General features: G+C 50.4%; 1 protein-coding gene across 1 annotated transcript; it reads right to left on the reverse strand.

Moving 5' to 3' along the window:
- Window positions 1-13946: 13946 nt before the first annotated feature.
- On the reverse strand, window positions 13947-19468 carry LOC149338730 (uncharacterized). Its single transcript, XM_089550346.1, has 3 exons — window positions 18592-19468; window positions 17872-18190; window positions 13947-14078 (listed from the first exon to the last, which is right to left on the reverse strand). Exons 1-3 carry the CDS (start codon window positions 19365-19367, stop codon window positions 13947-13949), a joined length of 1227 nt encoding a protein of 408 aa, XP_089406472.1. The 5' UTR covers window positions 19368-19468.
- Window positions 19469-22486: the final 3018 nt, after the last annotated feature.

Raw genomic sequence — 22486 nt, forward strand, 5'->3', positions numbered from 1 at the left:
CTTCGGAGACTTCTGGTCAATGCCAACGGGACGTAGGAGGCTCAAGTCAGCGAGGAGCTGAAGGAGCCAGTCGACCGACGTGTCGTGGAGGTGCCAAGTCCGTGAGCTGCGGAAGGAACCAGGCGTCCGCGTTGAGGTTCAAGAGAAGAACCAGGCGACCAGCAAGTCAAACGAGGCAGGACAAGTCAGCGAGCTGCTGTGAGAGCCGGGGCTCAACTCAACTCATCCTCATCAAGGAGCCCGCTGTCGTCACTAAGGGCGACGAGATTACCGTGGCAGAGGAAAGCAACCTGCGAGGTAGGAGACCTTTCTGTTTCCTCCGAATTCACCATGTCGGTGTAGTGTTTTCGTGCTATAGATGATAGCACGGAAAAGGGAGATGGCTGCCGTGTGGTACGATCGGGAGGGCATGATGCGATGTTTGGAGACTGAGCAGAAGGCAGAACAGCTGCTTGAAATTGGCAAGTTGAAACTCGAAATTGAGCGAGAAAAGATAAAACTTGCACAGATGCAATCTAAATTCAACCAGGGAACGAAATCTCATAGCGGGATGTTATTTGCAGCAGTTCAATGTTTTGACTGCATGGAATTTGGGCATCTAATGATTGACTGTCCGAAATCGAAGCGAGAACAGCATGTTCTCGTATTGAGAATGACCCGTGGGCCAATGGCTATAGGTGTGAAAGCTGAAGCGTTTAGGCAGCAGGGCCCAACCGTGTGTGCCGTGCCAGGAGAGATGGCTGAGGGCATAGGGGCGTTAGTCACGCCTTTGAAGCGCTGCTTGTCAGAGCAAGCTGAGATAGAGGAGACCCAGGAGGCACATGAGTGTTTTGTTTGTGAACAGGAGTTCAGCATTGAGCCAGAACAGGTTGGCGCAAACTCTGGGGCAGCTGTAACGATCGGCGAAGAGGTAGAGCCGGCGCGAATAGCGGGAACACTCTTTAAAGGCGAAGGTGAGCAGGCTGCCAAAGATGAATTGGTAAGCCAGCCGGAGCGGACACTCTGCGCAGTGACAGCAGATGCTATAGCTGAAGGTGCAGGGAAGCTGACAACACCTGAGACGCACTCGCTGCGAGAGCAGCCAGACAGGGAGCAGCTATATGAAGCAAATGAGAGCGCATGTTTTGAACACGATTTCAAAACTGCGCATGAGTCTGTTCGAGACAAACCCGAGGCGCCGGTAGAACTTCAGGCAAATTCGGTAGCTGCAAAAGTTTCTGCAGCAGATTGTGAGCTAGGAACGAGCGATGAGGCTGCATTTGATGCCGAGGAAGGAAGGAATGCGCGGTTGATCGCTTCAGTGGGTTTCGAAGCTGATAGGGAACTGCAGGACTGGAATAATGCACCCGTCTCTTTATGTTTCGACATGGAACAACATGCTTCGTTATCAGCAGTGCGGAAGCGAGCTGCTGAAGGAACTATTGAGAAGAGAATGAACGAGGGCATGCTTTTCTTTGAAGAGAACATCGGCGAGCAGCCTTACAAAGAGCTAGCGCTATTCAGGGCGGCACGCGAGGTAGCTGATGACCGGCGTAACCCTAATGTGAATTCCGAAGGGGCGATCGCAAACGCGATGGCAGCAGTTTTCGTAGAGCGCATGGAGCAGGTGATCTCTGTCGGTTTTGAGGAAAGCGACATGATCTATCTGATAGCGGCGGCAGCCTTTGCAACCGGCGCTGTGCCGGATAATTGTAAATTTTGGCCCATTCTTGTGGACGAAGCTCAACAGAAACTTGATGTTCTGTTTCGAGATGTAGGCGGATAGAAGTAATTTCTGCCCGTTTGGGGCACCGATCTGACATGGTGAATTCTGGAATGTGCAGATTGGTTTCCGGCCTTGTGTGTGCGGGTTGAAATATCCGCTGTGTGCGCGCATGTGTGCGTGCTGGTGGACTGACTGGACAGCCGGCGCACGTGTGCGTGTTTGTGGACTGACTGGACAGCCGGCGTACGTGTGCGTGCGTGCGTGCGTGCGTGTGTACTTTTCTTGTTGGACACCGTGGCTGAACTTTAATGTCCCACTGACAACAGGTGTCCGTGTGACATTCTTGGTTGGGAGGAGTGAAGTTCGCGGTGCTGTAGTTTGTTTGCTGCATCCGGTCGCTTTATGGGAATGCCCATTAAGTCCCTTTTCTTGGGCCCTCCGCACAGAAAGGGGTCAGTGAACCCAGCGGGAGAACGGAGGCACCGAATGGCGGGGGATTACAGGAGACGTCAAACTCCCCTCATGGACTCGGTCGTTAGGCGGCATCCTGTGTGCACGTGTGTACGGCGAGGCTGACCCGCGCCACAGTGCGTGGCTCTTTGTACCATGTCTGCAGCGGCATGCTTTGACATATTGTCACGCTAGCTGCAGGCATGAGGAGCGACGACGAGAAACAGATGAGTTGAAATGGCGTTCCTCGAACTTGGCGGCAACCGGACGTTGGGAAAGCGAGTGTTCGCGAAGCTCGCAGCGGGAAAGCATAATTATCCGAAATCGTGATGGTGGAAAGTGTGTATATGTGTACAGTGTCGCGATGAGTTACCTTCTTTCCCCAATCATTCATTGGTTGTGTTATTCTTTCCCCAATTGCTGATTGGTGGTATTTTCCTTTCCCCAATAAGTTATTGGGTGGATGTTTGTATAGTACTTGATTGGTTATTCTCCCACCGAGGGCGGGGACATGGGATTTAAAACCCGCTGCTTCGGCAGGACCGAGGGCTGGTTTCGTCACCTAGAACTGCGAGCCAGTCAAGTGTAAATGTTTTCTCCTTGCTTGTATCCTCCTTTGTGCTTTTAATTGTTATAAAAAGTTAACCTCTCCTAAAGTGTCCTCTTGCAATGTGATTGAGCAATTCGAATCTTCAAGACGTCACGAATCCTACAACAATCATCATTAACTAAATTTCCCTCTACGAGATCAAGAGAGAATCCAACTATGGGCATTAACCCATTATCGCTCTCCGAACAGCTGCCATTCCTGAACACTGGATCTGAACACCGGAACCGAAGTGAAAACCGAACTGCTAACGCACCTAATTTTAATTTGACCTAACTATGCAAATCGACTATCATTTTTTGTCTTTTTTTTTGGTGGGGTGGATGGAAGGATGAGGATGAAGTTAAGATACTCCTTCAGATTATGTTTACTGTGGAGAACAAGAAGAAGATGAAGAAGAAGATGAAGATTAGACACTGTCACATCTTCTCTCTCTGGGAGAAGGCGGAAAGTTCAGGATGTCGTTCTTTTTCTTCATGGCGTCCCGTGGAGTTCTGCGTTGTCCTCAGTGCGTATTTATTAAAAACTGTCGCGTTCACCCGATGGTCATTGACACTACGATCCTGTTGGGCGCGGTGAGTCGGCGCAGGAGTGCGAGTTGATTCTCCTTGGAGGGGTGCTGCCTTCCGTTGTCTATTCGCTATTAATGCATGAAATGCATTAAACGGTTACATTTTGACTTGCCCGTGCCCTGCCTCCCACTGTCTCGGTTTCCTCCATTCGCTCATTTTGGCCGCCCGTTTATCCAGGTGCAAGCTGCACCTGTGCAAGGGCCCATTTGCCCCTGCCAGGCGCTTGCCCTTATCTTGTGCACAGGATGTGAATATGTGTGTACCTGCTGACATCTATTATATGATTAGCGCGTTAATACGTGTACCACAATTTCCAGAGTACAGTCTGCACCCGGTGTGTGCTTGTGTAAGGCTCGCAAGTCGGCTTTCAGCCCACGAGGCATTTTCAAGGTTGTTTGACGGCGGAGCGAATCACTGGCCCGTCAGCGCAACGGTTTGGTCCGAGACCCTTTTTGCCAGGCATTTCACCATAGAAAAGCCCAGCACCAGGCCGGGGAAAATATTGTGCCCATTAAATAACCGGTGGATACCCGGCGGCACTGGGCACTGGGGATCGAATCCATTTCTTTCTTTACTATTCTTTCTGTACACTAATTTATTTACTATGTAATCCGCACCCGGTACATTCTTCGCAGGAGAACGATGTGTAGCCAGCAAAAAAACACATATGTGCACGCACAGCGCAAGTATCACAGAACCTTGTAATAGAAATAGTGTTGGGTTTTTCGTGCCATATCGCTGACATCGAAATAAAAAATAGAGGGGAGTGATAGAGAGTAAGTACAAAGGTTGGGCGACAATACAGACTACTTAAAAATTGCAGCGCCAGCATTTGTAATGCGAACGTAATCGACGACTAAATTTCTAGGCTTTTCCTCACAGCAAGAAAGTAGTGCGAAGAAGCTCGATGCGACGCCACAGACGGTAAAATTTCAAATTTCCGCTGCCGTCAACGATTACCTACAGTGAGTATTTGGATGATTGGAAACAACGCTCGGGGGGCTTCGCCTTCGGTGGCGGTGGTTTTCATCTATCAAAGCAAAAGTTGATGCTTTGGAAATATACCGGCACTTTACATGATGTCATCATCCGGCCGCTACTTGGCTTTGTAGGCTGCTGAGAAGCTTGAAGGCCGTAGACATTTTAATCGGAGACTATGTCTCCATTTCAAATGATAGCCCAAAGGGAGCTCGCGCGCTTTGCCAGCAAGTTTCACGCATTCGACCCCTTTAATTTCATCGAAGTCTAAAACAGCCGCAGTTGCGCCCTTTAAGCTATACGCCACTTCACCGCCAGGTGGCTGTTTGGAACACACATGGGGTTTGTAAGACCCGGGTTTCTCTTCATGAGCAAGGCTTGAAGGAATTAAAAGCTCCCGCAAGCCTCACGTTTGCACAGATAGCTCTCTGGGAGGCTGTCAATTTTGCACGCCAGCCTGTTGTCTGAGTCATTTTCATTTCTGTTGAGTCATTCCTCGTCCGGCGTCTTCCTCTTCTCCGCTACAAGTGGAGAAGGAGAGGGGTCGGTTGGCAGATGGCAAATGGAGAGAGGGAAATCCCCCCCCCACCTCGACCTTTCTTTGTTCAATCTGTTTTCGATAGCATTTCATGCGGAGCGTGATAACCTGAGTATTTTCACCTTTTACTCAATTACGGCTGTAAACGTGCAGAGTGTGCCCAGTGTATACGCTCTTAGTTAAGGACTATGGACACGTGAAAAAGTGATCGACTTTTCCTCTCTCTCTTTTCTATCTCTCCCTCCGTTCCTCCTTCCCACGTGTAGGGCAGCATACAGAGTGTCGCCTAGTTAACCTCCCTGCCCTTTTATTCATTATTCTCTCTCTCTTTCTCGATGGTAATAACGCTCAATAAAATTTGCTGACGAATTCCTCCAAGAACACCCCTCCCCAATGAACTTCTTGCGTATATTCCAATGGACGTGAAAGTTAGGGTAGGTCAGCCAAACCATCGATATCAATATCGTCACTGTTCAGCACGTTCAGTTTGGAGCAAGTCGGTCCAGGTCGATATACGGTGTTCAATGCTATACTGGGTCGCGCTTCCGATGGAGACTTTGCAGAGTTTACGGGAAAGAAAGGTCACTTCAGGTGGTAGGCTGTGACCTAATCTTTCTTCCCCGACGATGGCATGATTTCTGCGCCAATTCCTCGAAAATTTTAGCTGGTTCCTTGAAAACCTGTCGTCTGCAGCCGATTGGTTGAGTTGTGAGTTTTTTAGCACAAAGCACGCAGAACTGGCTTATAGAAGCTTAAAGACACCTTTCCATGCTTTCTGAACTGGGGGAGAGAAATGCTCTACAACATTTACTTTCACCCAGAGTGCATATTTTAATACTTGGCGACTAGGAGTAGCTGCGCGTCAACCTAAACGATTTACTCATTAAATTCCTACGGGCTCATTGTGCGTGCAGACCGTCATAAGGGATGTTGATTATAGATTCCTCAACCTGCACCAAGGTTTCATTAGTAGCGGTGTCAGGTATTTCAAAGGAGATTAGGCTATTACGGCACGATCGATTTTCTGCCTCTTGTATGCGGGCTCCTATCGATGCAGCGAGGGCGTAGAGTAGAGGTAGAGCATCGGTCTCGAGCACAAAAAAGCTGTATTTGAACCCCGGGGCCACGAAATTTTCCAACAGATAAAAAAAATATCCGAGTGTCGATGGAATTGCATAACCAGGCTTGCGATGAGCCATGATATCGGCGACGGTGGTCGACAACGCATTCCCAAACCAGACAAGGATTTGACCATCCTTGTGTAGCACTTCGCCACAGCCTCCTATATGAAGAAACCAGATAGCCCTTGGCGCTCAGTCCCCAGCGGCTGCGGAGCAACTAAGGCGGTGGTCAGGTCTGTGACGCAGTGGAGGGTGCCAAGAATCTCTGGCTCCGGACAGGCTGCCATCGGAGACTGAACCTGGCAAAGTTTAACGCTATAACCATATCCACTGAGGCTAGTCTAGCAGTGGTTTAGAGGAACTATAGCGGGTATAAAATAGGGCTTAGTGAGGTTAGGAGGACATCTGTAGCCTGTACAGTGTTAAAAGGACTAAAGGGAAACATCAAACTAAGCAATACAGGTAGATTATTCCTCGGGAACACTATCGAAGTGTTTTTCTGCGTGGAAAGTTGGCTACTTTCTTCAGAAAATCTGAAATGAAAGTTCCGAAACCGTTCCATGCTCTAAGCGCTCCCGAAGAGAACAATAACGTTATTTCTATGACGCATTTGGAATGGTGCTCTCCGACCAATCAGAGGCGCCGCTTTCAGGGACAGGAAATGCGGCAGTACACTAAGCTCCGGGGCAGCCGTCACAAGCATCGCGCAGTTCCGCTGCACCATCTTCGTCGCATAGCCCAAGATGGTGCCGATGTGGGCTTTTAGGTTTGGCTCTTACGCGGCGCCACTATCAAAGTAAGATGGCGGCGACCAGGCATCGAAACTGAAATCGTGTATACATCGTTAGTCGGACAAGTACTTACAGTAGCATCTCTTCCTTAATGCTTTTCTTGAACGCGTCTCCAGTCACCAAGGAGCAGATGGGAACTAACGGATTCATGCCCTCGCTCGCGACACGTCTCCGATCAACTGTTGTCATTGGCCGGAATATTTCAACCCCCAAGAACGAACGATCGAGCCATGCACCGCAAACACAAAAGACAAAGACCCGAAGAACTGCGTTACCCCAGCCCCCTGGTTGTTACCCTTTCCTCCTTCACTCGCCAGGGTTCCCCTTGTACTGGACAAGCGCAAACCAATTAGCTACTTTGTGGCTCCTACAACCACCACATTATGAAGAACCCTTGCCACCCCCGCTGTGAGGACTGTGACGCCTGCAGTTAATTTTGCAAAGAGCTGATTGTTGACCTTGATGATCGATCGATGTCGGTGATCGACCAGATCGATGGTGTTGATCTTGAAGTCTTCTAATGGTTCGGTGATCCGGCGAAACGTTGCGGAACAGACTGGACAACTTCTTCGGGACTATGTAATTTATTCACGAGCGCTCATCAGCGACTTCCCTCCGAACCCCCTTCTCAGCCGGTCTCCGCCGGTCTCCCCGACCTCTCTCGAGCTCCGATCTCTCTCACCAGCCCCTTTTCGCGCCAAAAACTCGCCCCTAAATACACTTCCCCAGCACTCTGGGGACCATTTCTGTAACCAATAGGAAATGCGCTTGTCAGAGCCAATCAGGAGAATTTTGTTCAAACTGAAGGAGCCAATAGCACGCCAGTGCTCACAGGGTTGTTGTTTACGCGAGCACCGCGCGAATTCCACGAAGACGTTACGCATTTCCGCTTGGTTACAGCACCGACACACACAAACGCACAAAAACTCTAGCGGCGGCACAGGGAAGGCAAACACTCAGCCCGAACCGCGCGCACTGCCCCGGTCGCGCTCTCCCCCTTCGCCGCTCGTCTTCGGGGCATCCCGTCCGTCACGCGCTGGGCCGTTGAAACCAACAAATTTGCACGCGGCCCCCTTCGAGGCCCCAGGGGTCTGCGCATCGGCCGCGCCTTGCGGCCCGAACGCGGCATTGCAAGGCCGGGCCTCCTCCCTGCCAGTTAACCGTCGTTGCCGCCATCTGCCGCGGTTGTCACAAAAAAGAACCATTTCGCCGGTGCCGGGATGGCGGCTGCTCGAGGAGCCCCGCCAGACAGCCAACACACACAAAACCAAGGGGGCCAGGCCACCGGCTTCGGGGTGCGTGCGCAATGGGTCCCTGAGCCGCAGCCTGGCAACTCAACTCCTGCCTTGAGAATATTCACGCATATTGGTTATGTCTACAGGCATGTATTCAGTAACCACACTTGCTCCAGCGCAAATAGCACCCCCCTCCATCCCCTTCCTGCTTACCATGCCCTACTCCGAAAGCAATGACCGTTGTTGATGGCCCATATCACCTAAGTGGTGGGTAGCCACCTCACAGGGTCGAGCTCCAGCCAAAACTGATGCACTTGAACCAACGATCTCGACCGGACAATGCTTCAGTGTACTGAAGCTTTTTCGCTCTTTCCCTCTACGCGGCAAATATTTTCGAATGCAGCTTACCTGTCCGTTGCACAGAGATGACCAGAAATGCATCAGCCGGTCAGAATACCATGTCATCGAAAAAAATTCTTGCGACGTGCGACGTTAGCAACAACCGCGGGGGTAAGGGTTGCGTTGATTGCTAACCGCGTTGAGTTTCAATGCGTCACTTCCGAGTGTATACATAACCTCCTGTGGCATTATGTTGTTGTTGTTGTTGTAGCCTTTGACAGAATGGCACATACCCACACTGGGGGATCGGCCAAGAATCGGGAGGTAAAGGATGGTATCCACCTGTACCATAGTAAAGGCAAAAGAAAAGCACACGGGAGAGGAACACCGTGGGAGTATACCACAAGAAAGGCAGGGAGAGGATGAAAAAAATAATAATAATAATAAATAATAATAATAATCATAAATATACATATATATATATATATAGGAGTTTGGATTGGAGAAAGAGTGAGAGAGAGAAAAAGAGAGATTAATTCGAAAAATAATGAAGCATAAAAAAGAAAATACTGAAAGCTTTAGCAAGGCAGTCGATGAGATTCCAGCAAGAAATTTTGAACAGCGACACAAACAGACCTGTGGCTGAACCCAAGCGTGGTGGCACCAAATGATAGCAAGTGTGGGTTGCTCAAACTAAGGCCAAGTTGCTGTAAGGGCAACTCCAGCAGTCTTCTTCTCAATAAGGTGAAACGACGACAATGGAGCCAAAAATGGTCGATAGATTCAGGCTCACGGCAAAATGCACAGAGGGGAGATAACGTCAAACCAGCTCTGTGCAGATAGAAATTTAGAGGGGGGATGCGGTAGCGCAACCACGTCAGAGATACTTCTAGCTGCCGAGATGGACAAATTTTCCTGCTCCAGGAATATTTCAGATGGTGATATTCCGCCGATGTTAAAAGTGCTGTGTCTTGCGCGCTTAATAACGCTCGTCGCCGGAACCTAGATGCTGTGATATACGCTGTAGCCGGGATGATGGGCAACACGGGGCCGCCTAGGGAAGCCTTTGCAAGGTTATCCGCGATCTCATTTACAGTCACGCTGCTGTGGCCGGGTACCCACATCAAGTGAACAAGGCTCAAATGCGAAGGAAGTAGCGATAGAAAAGTGCTTAAAGTGGGACTGTCAACATGCGATGCGAGGGACGAACACAAAGATAAAGAATCGGTAATGACTGCCACTGCAGAAATAGAAGGATCAAGCTTGCGTAGAGCAAGAACTATTACCAGAAACTCAGTTTGGAAAATAGGGGTGAAATCCGGAAGGCCCAGCGAAAGGACCAGTCTAAACTAGGACAGAAAATTGCCACCCCTGCCTTTTCGTTGCACAGAGAGGCTTCAATTGCTATTGCAATTTTTGTAGGTAGGGACCTTAAATGATCTTCTAATAGTCCATTTAAAATACGGGTTGGTAAAAGTTTCGCGTTTTGAGGAAAAATGTCGTCGAAAACAATGTGGACAGAGGACCCTCTGCTTAGTGCTGGAAGGATGTTGTAAATCTGCACGTTGAAGTTTCATTTTCTTCTATTTCTTTTTCGCACCAGCAAAGGAATACATTGGCATGTACTGAAAGATGCGACTTGAGTGGGTTTCTTCCTGAGAGAAACGTAGTGAAAGCCCTCCAAAGTCTCAGTGGATTTCAGCTAATTTCTATCTTCACTTCAAACCAATGTCGGCTGACAACGTGTGAATATGTGTGCTTGGCAAACCAATGTGTGCTGAGGACACGAAGCCTACAAACTAAGTTTGTGACGCCACAAAAATCAGGTCCTCTCGATTCGGCCCGAATCTGAGGAAAAAATTTTGTTTCGTGCCAGATTCGTGCCGAAACGCGACTGTGAAAGTTGTGTGAAGCTCTGTGCCAGATTTCGTCTAAGTTGCCAACGCCTGTCAAGCAAACTTCTAGAAACAAGTAGGCCCGCTGGGTCCCAGTTTGACAAGCTGGACATACTCGTAAGTTGTTCTGCGACCCCTTTATTGCCAGGCCTTTTTACTGAACTGAATGCCGATTTTCTCCCACTCATGCCTGGGCTCACTCACGCGATATGACAAAACGTTTGTCGTCATTTCCGAATTTACCTTCCGTCTTCCCACCTAGCAGGCTACCTCCTAGAGTTGTAAGGCTGTCGTGGTCAGTGTAATGTAACCCAGTAATTCAACGCACTTTTTTCTTTTCGCTTTGTTCCCCTTAGAGAGAGACACTCTTTAATGAAATAGAGAATTTAGCCGGCGTATAAAAATCGCTGGCATGCTACTCTGCGTAGGGCGGCAAATTTGGGAGATAAAGACAGAAGGAGAGCAGTGTGGAAGAGGTAAAAAAAAGAAGGTAAAATGCAGCCATGAAATGGGTACTAAGGATGCAATGGCGAGTATTGATGTAACCTATGGAATGATGGAGTGCATAGTCCGACAAATGGGCTGACCAAGTTCACTGCATGAAGAATGCATGAAGGTAACGCGCAAGTGAATTTAAAGCTTATCGAGATGTCCAATGTCTTTGTAGGGTAACCTGGTTAATATCGCATGGTTAACTCCCCTGCCTTTCCTTCCTCCTTCTTCTCTCTCTCTCTTCATTGTAACTACTCTTTAAACTAAACACCGCTACTCGATTGACGACGACATGCCCTATCTGTAAGCAGCAATTTCAATTAATTCCATTAGCCAAGGGACAAGTTGCCACTCACTGCTGGCAGGGCCATATTTTTCATTCCTTTTGTTCTCCGCAACATACTTTCTGCTTCTCGGCCACGTGTCAACGGCAGTAACGGATTCCGCCGAGTGTACAACGCAGTCTCATTGCATTTTAAAACATCCTTATTCTACGCGGGAAGCCGCAGCGCAGCTGAAAAATCTGTGTTGCTCAAGAAGCACAAAGAAGCTCGACAAAACAGTAGTCATTATTACTTCACAATGAGTTAAAGACGACATCGATACATTAATTTACGACACGCATTCGTGTGCGATCAGTTCACTATTGCGTTTTCAATGGTCAGCCTCTCAGTGGTCACGCCAAAGAGCTGCTTCGGGAGCCGCGGGGCGATGGTATCGACACAGCTCCCTACCAAAGCGAAGATGCGGTTCGCATCACTCAGCTCGATTCGTACTCGTCCGAGGTCGCGCCCGTCGCGTCGCCGCCCACCGTGTCAGTGAAGTTGAAGCCGCCCTCGTCTCCCATCGTGTCGCCGTAAGACTCGTCCGGCTGGCGCGTAGAGGACCCATCACTTGCTTCGACGTCGTCGACGTCGTCGTCTGGGCGGACGGGGATCGGCGCCACAGTCTCCGGCACGACCCGACCGCGAAACGCTTCCGGTATCGGCGTGCTCGTGAACCGCTTCTGGGGGCCGCGAAGAGTGTAGATGACGACCCACAGCGCCACGACGACGAGTGCCACCAGGCACAGCGTGGCGCAGAAGAACCACTTGCGGTCCCACTTCTCGATGGCGGCGCTGTCGTCGTGGGTGAGCCGAGCGAGTGTGGCAGTCTTCCCGACGCCCGTTGTGTCGCGGCCAATGCTTTTTCCAAAAAGCGACGGTCCTTTGAGGGGCGGAACTGCTGGTCCGCGAAGCAGAAGCGTGGGCTTCTTGGCGGCCTGGGCCATCTCGCCTTCGGCTCGGGCTCGAATGCTTAGTGGAGACCAAAGTGGTGGCGTGACGGCCTCAGCTTGCGCCGGCGTCAGTGGCTGCAGTGTCTAACGTGGCTCAGGAGAGACCGGGAGAGGCGTTCTTCTTCTTCCTCAACACTTGAACGAACACCATTCGCGCGATTTCCGGTCATAATGATGATGATGATGTCCTCAGGCTTAATGGCACATGCCCATGGCGGGGGATTGTCCAGGGTGCATAGAGGTCATAATATCACGTCTTCACAAGCATTCACATGTAACACTCTTCCTTTTCGAGAATTTGCGGTCTTATAAAGGTGGCCTAGGAAACCAGATGATACTCTAGCTTTAGTAGTAAGCCGTGTCGCTGAGCATGCCACAAAAAGAGCCTTGATCGCTTGTGACACAAACATAAAAAGAAGTTTTTGCTGTAAAAAAATTCAAAACTGGCTTGTCAATGAAAAAAAAAAGACGCTGGTCCTAAGCATCTCTTCCGAGGCTCCCTCATCTTGGCCGAAACCGCAACTTGAAGCCGAAAAAGATGAATATAGAAGCATGCGTAGCACGTTAAGGGAACTCCGGCGATTTTTCGATGTTCGTCGATCGAAATGAAATTTTAAGTCTCTATTCTTTATGGTAGTCTGGTGTCTCATGTAAAATTTGGCACCTGAAAGCGGCCTAGTTTTTCCACAAGCGAATTTTGAAGACAAGCGCTCCTCGACGCGAGCGGCACCCATTGATAGAGCAACTTCTACAGGCCACCTTGTACTGTGACGTCACAAGCGTGTCGGCGTTTCGAGCTGGTCGGGCGCGCGCCGGCGTTGGCAGTGCAGGAGAACACTGAAAATTGGTTTTGACCAAAGTAAATGACGCAGTAACGGACGCCCGTAACGCGACATAAGGGAGGAGTTAAAGAAAGAAGAAAGGAAGAAAGAGGTGCCGTAGTGGAGGTCTCCGGAATTATCTCGACCACCTGTGCAATTTCGCGCCATCTCAACGTGCCTGATGTGATGTGTACGCGATTGATGGGTCACGGCAACTTCTGATGTGCTGTGGGCTGCACAAATTCATCTGTGACAATGGGCGTGATCTACCTTAGGTTTCCTAGCGATACGAACCTTCGCAACAATTGGGTGAGAGCTGTCCGGCGTGTCAACTGGTCTCCGAGGAAGCATTCCCGCTTGTGCTCGGAACATTTCGCGCCAGACTGCTATGAAGACAGCGTGTTCCTCAGAAGGAGCTTTGGACTCGCTAAGGCTTCGTTCAACCGGGGCTTGAAGGCAGATTCTGTGTCAACGTTATTCGAGTACAACCGCCCATCGCAGCGGCCAGCTGGACGAAGCGCGGCCGTCAAGAGGAAGCGGACCACGGTAAGCGTGCTCAAAGTATGTTGGATTGTAGAACTGTAGCTGGCCTGATTTGGCCTCCAAAAGCTCGCCGTCGAGACAGAGCTTCGCAAAGAGAGGACGTTGGTGATACATGCCCCGGTAAGGACGCTGTGCACCGCAACGTTCCGGCAGCAGATTCTTTCATCAGGCTTGATCGGCCGGCACTCGCCACACGAACCTATGTCAGCGGGAGCATCACATTAGCTTTCGTTTTGACGATTGTGTGACAAATGCACGCACGAGAAATGACACAAGTACTTACTTCGAGTTCAGACCGTCTCCATGCTGCACGTGACGCGGCCTGTGGTGTGACTCGGCTGGCTCGCGCGGCGGTGGATCATACCTGAAAGGCGACTCGTCGAGTCCAAAATCGTCGAATGAGTCGTCTTCTAAAGACTCGCTGGTCTCGGAAAAGCTGTTCTCCGCGCTTTCAGTCATGTCGACAGCGCGGCTCAGGGTAGTTGCGATATCTTCAGGAGAGAGAGAGAGAGAGAGAAAAACTTTATCATGGCAAGTGTGTTTAGACCCCCCTTGGGTCCCTGGACCACCGCACGGTCCCACTCTACGTCGTAACGTTCATGCGGTGTTTGTCCATGACGTCGGCACCCCGAAGCACCGCAGCAAGCTGCGATGGCGGGTCCGGAGACGAGAGCACGACCTCCCAGTCCTCCCAACTTGATAACGCGGGCTGTCCCTGCGGGGGAGGATCAGCAGGGCAGCCGAAAAGGATGTGGGAGAGTGTGGCGTGAGGGTCGCCGCACAGGGTGCATGCAGGGGAGGTGCCACAGTAGAGAGATAGCAGCTGAGGGGATGAGAGAGAGCGGGTCTGGAGGCGTCTCCAGAGGATCTGTTGGGAATGGGTAAGGGAGGGGTGTGGAGGAGGGTAAGTCCGACGGTCCAAGCGGGGCATTTGCGTGAGCTCTGCAAAGGTGTGCGCCCGCTCTCTCGAGAAACCTGGACCGAGGCCGTCCTGAGCCCGGCAAATCAAACCTCGGGCCAATTTATCGGCAGCCTCGTTTCCTGGATTCCCAGAGTGAGCCGGCACCCACTGGAGCTCTACCCTGCGTGGTAAGTTTTTGGAGGGGGTGTTCAACAACTTCCAAGCAGGGGCGTGAATCCTGCCTCTCGCGAAGTTGAACAGAGCCGTTTTGGAGTCGCTAAAGATGTAGTTTGCATTGGAATGTACAAGGGCTAGGGCGATGGCGGTTTCCTCTGCCTCCTCAGACGTACAGCCCGAGGGAAGGCGGTGTGTGAGGGGCTGTGCTAGGGCTGGATTGTAACCAACTGCTACCGCTTCATGAGTTGTGCACGCGGCGTCTACCCAAATGGCGTCCTGGGCTTGTCCGTAATACTTGTGTAGGGCCTTAGCGCGAGCCATGCGGCGAGGGATGTGGTACTGGGGATGAATGTTCCGGGGAAGGGGTTTCACAACGAGGGGGGTATGAATGTGTCGAGGAATGGCTATAAGGGATGTCTGATTAGCGGGAATGTTGATGCGAAGGGAAGCGAGGATATGCCTGCCAGTTGCGCTCGCGGCAAGTCTTAGATACTGTGTCTGAAGGTGCGCGTCTACTAGTTCCTGAATGGTGTTATGCATGCCTAATTCAAGGAGCTTGGCTGTGCTAGTGCTGCGGGGTAGGTTTAAGGCTGCCTTGGTTGCTAGACGAATCATGGCGTTCACTCGCTCTGTTTCTATGCGGTTCAGCTTAAGATATGGGGTGGCGTATAAAATGCGGCTAAGTGTAAAAGCATGCACTACTTTCATGCTATCCGCTTCGTCTAAACCTTTGTGCAGGGAGGATACGCGGCGTAGAAGCTGCAACACGGATTGCGTGGAGGCCTTGAGTGTTTTAAGGGTATGATCATTGCGTCCGGAATCCTGCAAGTAAAGGCCAAGGATACGGAGGGTGGGGGTGACGGGGATAGGGGTTCCTTGTAAAGTGATTTGAATGGGCGAATTAGCTGCAGATTTCGGTCTTATGAGGAGAAGCGCGGATTTAGAGGGGGAGCATTCGAGCCCAATAGATGACGCATGAGCGGAGATGGTGTCAGCTGCTAATTGAAGAGTTTCCTCAATTTCTCCATCAGATCCGTGAGTGGTCCAGGCCGTAATATCATCAGCGTACAAGGTATGCCTTAGGTGTGGGATGAGAGCGAGTTTATGAGCTAGGGGGATGAGAGCAATATTAAATAGAAGGGGGGAGAGGACCGCGCCTTGGGGTGTTCCAAGATCGCCGAGTGTATAAGGTGGTGTGCTCAGCTCAGCTATGTGCAGGGAGGCAGTGCGGCCCGAGAGAAAGGCGCGAACGTAGTTGTAGGTATTTGAGCCTACCTGTAGTGCCTGTAGTTCTCGCAAAATGGCATCGTGTCGAATCCTGTCAAATGCCTTTGTGAGGTCAACCGCCAGAATAGCTTTAGTGAGGTGGGGGATCGTGTCATCAAGCACGTCATGTGTAATTTGTAGTAGGGCATCCTGTGCTGATAGATGCGCACGAAAGCCCACCATGCTGTGCGGAAAAAGGTGGTTGTCTTCCATGTACGTGGTTAGTCGGGCAAGAATTATGTGTTCGAATGCCTTGCCGAGACAAGATGTCAGAGAAATTGGTCGGATATTCTCTATGTTGATGGGTTTGTGGGGTTTAGGAATAAATATGATTTTTCCATGCTTCCAGGTGGCAGGGAGTGTACCTGACTTCCAGCACTCGTTAAAGTGGGTGACTAGATGAGATATGGAGGCATCGTCAAGGTTTCGGATGGCAGCATTGGTAATTTGATCTTCCCCGGGTGCAGTATTGCGTAATTTCAAAAGGGCTGCGCGAAATTCCGCCTCTGTAATAGGGGCGTCAAGCTGGGGTTGAGGTGGACCCGTGTACTCGGGGTGCTTGCAAGGGTCACCTGGGGTGGTATATGTTGATTTCACCTGCGCGAGGAAGGCGTTCGTGTCCTGCCTGTGGTTATGAGTAAGGCGGCGAATGCTAAGGCGTGTCTGGGTTTTAGATTTCGTGGGGTCTAGCATGTGGCGTAAGAGGTGCCAGGCACGGGTTGTGGAGAGATTGCCGCGGAGATTGTCACAAATCTGATTCCAGTTAGCTTTGCAAAGAGTGGTACTGTGCTGTTCTATTTGGGTCTGAAGCTGTGCCAGTTTGAGTTTTAGTTTCCTATTGTGTTTTTGAGTTTTCCATCTGTGTGTTATGCGTTCTTGAGCTTGAAGGAGGTGCGCGAGCTTACTGTCAATTACGGGGGTGTCTGGGGTAGTGTCTAGCGTTTGGGTATGTTGGCGAATGTCCTCCTGTAACTGGGTAGTCCAGGTGTCTAGGTCGAAGGGTACCTGTGTTGACTGTACATGTTCCTGGCGAAATTTTCGTAGCTGGTCCCAATTAGTTTGTCTAACGGTAAATTTGCGCTGAGGGCGGCGATAGCTTAGTGTTATGCGAATTAGGTGGTGGTCGCTGCCTAGTGTGGTTTGGGTTCTTTCCCACTGCAGGTGGGCCACATTTCTTCCAAGCGTGAGATCTGGGCTGGTATCTGTAGTAACACTGTTACCAACCCGCGTAGGCAGGCTGAAGTCATTAAAGATGGACAAGTGAAGAACCATCATTTCATTGCAGAGAACTGTGCCTCTGTGGTTTGTGCGCCGATAGCCCCAGTCCACGTGTGCGCAGTTGAAGTCACCGGCAATGAGTAGGGGATTTGATCCAGCCAATTGCGTCACGGATTTGAGGAGTGGAGGGAGTAGATTAACTGGCTGTCGTGGTAGAAGATAGCAGTTAAGAACGAACAAGGGAGATTGAGCAGGGGTTGGAGGTAAAATTTCGATGAAGGTGTGAGCGATAGGTGTGGTAATTGTGTGTTCCATGTAATGCAAAGAGTTGCAGACGTATGTGACCACCCGAGGAAGATCAGTAGAGTCCGAGGGGATAAGAGCGTATCCTGGAAGTTGTTTGCAAACGTTTGCGTCCTGAATTGCGATGATGTCTGGTGGGGATGAGGAGGTAGCGATAATCTGCTGCAGAGGATCGCGCTTACGCCGAAAGCCCCTGCAGTTCCATTGAATAATATGTAAAGAATTATGGTCCGTCGGAGGGGCCATGCTGTAGGGTGGAGGGGCGAAGGAGGGGTGTGGAGGGTGGCACTGTGGGAGGAGAGGCCGGTGAGAGGCTATGAACAAGGAGAGGTAAACGCTCCTCTACCTTGGCCATGATGCTAGTTATGACAGTATCCATTAAACGGGTAATGGTAGTTTCAATCAGAATTTGGCACTGTGCAGTGACCTGTGCAGTAATGCGCTCTGCGAGCCTAGCTTCTAAGTTTTTGGCGAAGTCCTGAAATTTTGCTTCCAAGTCTATGGGTTGTGCTGGCGTCTCATCAGGCCTCCTCTTTTTCGAAGGAGGTTCGACAGGTGGCGAGGTGGGTGGAGAGGATGAGGGTGGAGGAGTTGGGGGTACAGCGCGGGTGGAGGTAGAGATGGCTGCCTTGAGCTGCCTTACCTCTTCCCGCAGAGCAGTCACTTCGTGGTCCTGGGAGGTCGGCGAATGAGTCCTGGCGGCCTTGGAGGCCCACGTAGAGGTAGTGGGAAGGCTCGTTTGCAGCGGGGGAAAGTCCTTCTTGCTAAAGGGCTTTGTTTTCTGTGGCGGCGGGCTGCGTTGTTTCGGAGTTGTGTGTCTTGCCTTGCATGAGCCGGTACCCGTGAGGTGCTCGCCCCCACACAGAATGCAGATCGGGATGCAGGAAGGAACAGCTTGCGGGTCATGCTTGTCCCCGCACCGCGTGCAGAGACCAGTTTTGGGGTGGGGGCAGACATCATATCTGTGGCCCGGTCGCGTATTCGCCAACTGCAGCCTGTACAGCCACAAGGCTTGAAACCACGGTGAATTGATCACGGTGACTGAAGATTGTCACTGCGCCTTACCTAAAAGGGATAATAAATCCTCTTAAACGGCGTTATATGCCACTAAGCATCACGATTTGCGACCTAAAAGGGAAATAATTGAAAAAAATGAAATTAAAAAAACAATAAAACTACAGTACAGAGAGCGGAGTCGAACGGCCGACCTTCCATACGCAAAACGAACCTCTAATCCACTGCGCCATAGCAGCGATGTCAAGCTGTCGTTCTGAATGAATATTTATAACCAGCTTTAATGTGGCTGCTACCTGCCGGTGGGCGGCGCTGTCATCGCTCGCTGTACCGGCTGCATTTGGCGAACACGCGGCCCGGTCGGCGACAGTTGGTGCAGGCATCTGGACTGCCCTTGTACGCCGTGCATCTATGAACCACACTCATGTAGCGTATGGTATGAGGGACTGGTCCATGCGCAAAAGTGATTAATATGGAGAGCGTCCTCCCCATTCTGCGTGCTGCGATAATATCAGCGTCCGGGTTGCGGGTCTGGAGGTCTCGTAGCATCTGCTCCGGGGTTTCCGCCCAGTTGGCCTGCGAAATGACTCCACGTACCGCTGCTGGCGGCGGTGCGATGTAGGCGGCGATAGGGTAACTGGTTCCTTGGAGCACCACTTCCTTGAGTTGGACGAGGTGCAGGGCGGTTGTCTCCTGGTGGGTAGCGACGGTGAATGTGTTATTCGTTGGATGGATCCGGAGGTGAATGTCCCCTAGGTCCCGGCCATCGGCGGTGACTTGCAGGGCTTGCATAAGGGGCTGCGCCATGGCTCCGTTCAAAGCGAGCCCGCCTCTCGGTCGAAAAACTACCCGTATAGTGCCGGGCGGGAGTGAAGCAAGGTGTTTACTTCGCTGCGAGAGTGCGTGCGACACGCGCAGCTGTTGCTGTTGAGCACGGTACGTCGGCTTAAAGGGCGCAGGGGCAGCCTCGGCCTGAGCACCGACGGCGGACACGGCTGTTTGTGTGGGTCCAACCACGGTATTCGGGCTTGGTTCTCGAACCTGGTATGCGCGGAGTACTGCGGTCCACTCACTGGGTCTGGACGTTTCAGGGTCGAGGTTGTCGCCCTGCGCTTGCACCTCCATGGCTGTTGGGGTAGGTGCGCTGCCGGTGATAGGCCTAGCCTCCAGCGAGGCGAGGCCCAGCGCGGCGGCTGGCGAGGAGCGAACTTTACGACGTCGGTGCGGTCAGAAGTGAGGACTGGATCTAGTAATGGTTGTAGCGGTTGGAAAGCGCTCACCTTTAGGAAACGTTGTACATAAGAGGTGAGCTCTTGGGCGCTTGTTGCGCATGAAAAAAAAAAAAAAAAAGGACTTCACAGCGCGGCGAACACTCCAGTGACGTCACAGTCAATACCGCACGAAGGCACCTGCCGGTTTCGATTTTTTCGTTTCTTGCTGTTCAAAAATTATTTTAGGGTTGGTTTTGAAAACCTTGTATTGTACACATTACAGGAGGTTCTTAGGAACATAAAACAGCCATTAACCTAAAATGTCTGAAAAATCGTCGGAGTTGCCCTTTAAGGGGGCTTACTTCAACGACTGTACGGACGCAAAGTGCAAGATTGGATACTCGTAAAAGTTGGTGATATTAGAAAACTAATTCTCAAATATAACAAAAAAATGTTACGGGATGATACCAGCCTAACAACATTGGTAAATTGGTTCGATCTAGTTATCACCTTCTCCACTTCCTTCGAATAGCTAAGCGATTTTTCATCGCACTAGGCTAAGGGAGAGGGCTACCTAGTTTTAAATGTTTGTCATTAACATCGCTTGAGCATTAAGTTACTGCTGTGTGTCTTTTTTTTCTCTGTGGCGCTGCAATTCTTCATCGCAGGTTTGCGTCGTGTTTTCGCCGCACAACGCCCGTCTTTGGGGTGTCACTGCACAAGCGGCACTATTTCATGACACGCAAAGATTATACTCGTCGGTACACTCTAGACAGAAAGGAGTAAATAGGAAGTAAGCGTTACTTCAGCGCACGATATTTAATAAAAGGGAGTGCTCCGGAGGACCGCTTCCCCCCCCCCCCCCCTTTACTCCCATATTCGTGTTTAAAGCGTAAGGTATCTCTATCGCTCCCACGCCTTTGCATTGGATGGATGGAAACAACTTTATTACACAAAAAAAAGTGCCGCGTCGACATAAAGGATATCGGAACGGTTGCTGTATGTTTTCGTGTAATAGCTCCCTCGTGCCTGCCGCCTACCCTGATGGAGACTAGAGCTCATATTGCGCTGTAGGGGCTTCTGATATATGGGATCCTGAGTGAGCAGAGAAATCGTGTAAGGTGTAGGACTTGTTGGGGTGGGAATGGGTGGATTGAGACGTAGCTGTCGCATTAGGCGTTGTCCTGTTTCTGTGCGACTCAGGCGGACTAATTGGTTGGTGCATTCAGTCTCTATTAATTCGATCACTGTATTGTGGTTACCAGTGGCCAGGAGACGTTTCGTGCTAACCGTCCGTGGAAGACGTAGGGCGGAGGTGACAGCCGTGCGTATTAGGATGTCTGCCTGTTGTGTTTGCCGCTGAGTGAGTATGTGGTATGGGAGGTGGTATATTATACGGCTAATGATTAGTGCACTTGTCATATTGAGGGTCTGGCTTTCAAACAGCCCATGATTGCGTGCTGCCACCCGCCTGATAAGCGCACCGACCTGTTTGGTCTGTCTTTGCAAGAGCTGAAGGGTGGCGGTTGCATCGAGTGTGTTGCTAATGAGAAGGCCGAGAATCTTTACCTGAGGCACAATGGGCACTGGATTCCCGTACATGTGCAGTTCAATCTGGGGGTCACTGGGGAGGGGCTTCAGCTGCAGGAGTTCCGATTTATTTTGAGAGCAACGGAGGCCTGTGTTTGCTAAATGAGTGGTGGTGATGTCTATGGCAGATTGCAGGATATCCTGGGCTGTTCCAAGGAATCCTCCCGTTGTCCAGAGGGTTATATCATCTGCGTATATGGCTGTGTGGAGTCCTGGAATAGCAGCAAGGGCCTTTGCCAGTGGCGCTAGGGTAATGTTAAAAAGTAAAGGTGACACAACCGCCCCTTGTGGGGTACCCCGGTTAGGCAGGAGGATAGGCTGGGAGGCAATATCCCCAAGATGCAGTTCTGCCGTGCGTCCCTGAAGGAAGGCCCGAATATATTGCCATATGCGGGTGCCGCATCCCGTGGTGGCTAATGTCGTGAGGATATGGTCATGGCTTATTGTGTCCAAAGCCTTATGAATATCCAGGGCCAGTATGGCTCGCGTACTGGCTGTACAGCGCTTGGTGCAAGAGAGGGACTCTTTAAGGGCAAGAAGTACGTCTTACGCCGAGATGTTTGGCCGGAAGCCGAAATGAACGTTGGAGAGAAAGCCTGTTGTTTCTAGAAGCGTTTGCTGGCGACTGAGAATGACATGCTCGAAGAGTTTGCCGACACAGCTCGTTAAGGAGATGGCGCGCAAATTTTGCAGGATGAGGGGTTTACCCGGTTTGGGTATAAATCGCATGCTGGCATGGGTCCAGGCTGATGGGAGTGTCCCAGCTTGCCAAAGGTTATTAAAGAGCTCCGTGAGTTCCTGGAGGGAGACTTCGTCCAGATTGAGTAGTGCCTTGTACGTTATGTCATCCGGCCCCGACGCCGTAGAGCGGCGAATACTGAACAGTGCTCGGCGGACTTCGTTTATTTATTTATTTATTTATTTATTTTCACATACTGTCAATCCCATTGGGATTTTTACAGGATGGGCATATAGTAAGAAGGTACAAAGCGAATACAAATGGAATGGTATACATTAAAAACACTGTTATTTTCAAGTAATTACATGAGCATGGGAAAAAAAACACAGATAACAGAAAATAAAACACATAACGAGAGAATATTTTTCACAGAAAAGGGTGCAATTTTATACATTGTAAGTAATATGTTCATAAAGATGCTGTTACATGCAGTGATACGAGTGGTCTGTTGTACTTGATTAATTATGATTTAATTATCTATTTAATTATCGCTCAACTGTTCTTCTACCAAAGTTACAAATTTCTGCAAAGATGTATTAATAGTAATAGAGGGGTTCAAACTATTCCATTCTTTTATGGCAAGCGGGAAAAATGAATATCTGAAACAGTCGGTTCGGAATGCGTACTCTTTAAGGGTTAATGGGTGCTTATGCCGGGATGGTCTGGATTCATCTACAGATATATATAACGAAGTATCTATGTTT

The sequence above is a fragment of the Amblyomma mixtum genome, chromosome 6, assembly GCF_055824585.1.
Source record: "Amblyomma mixtum isolate Tamu chromosome 6, ASM5582458v1, whole genome shotgun sequence".
In the NCBI taxonomy this organism is placed as follows: Eukaryota; Metazoa; Arthropoda; class Arachnida; order Ixodida; family Ixodidae; genus Amblyomma; species Amblyomma mixtum.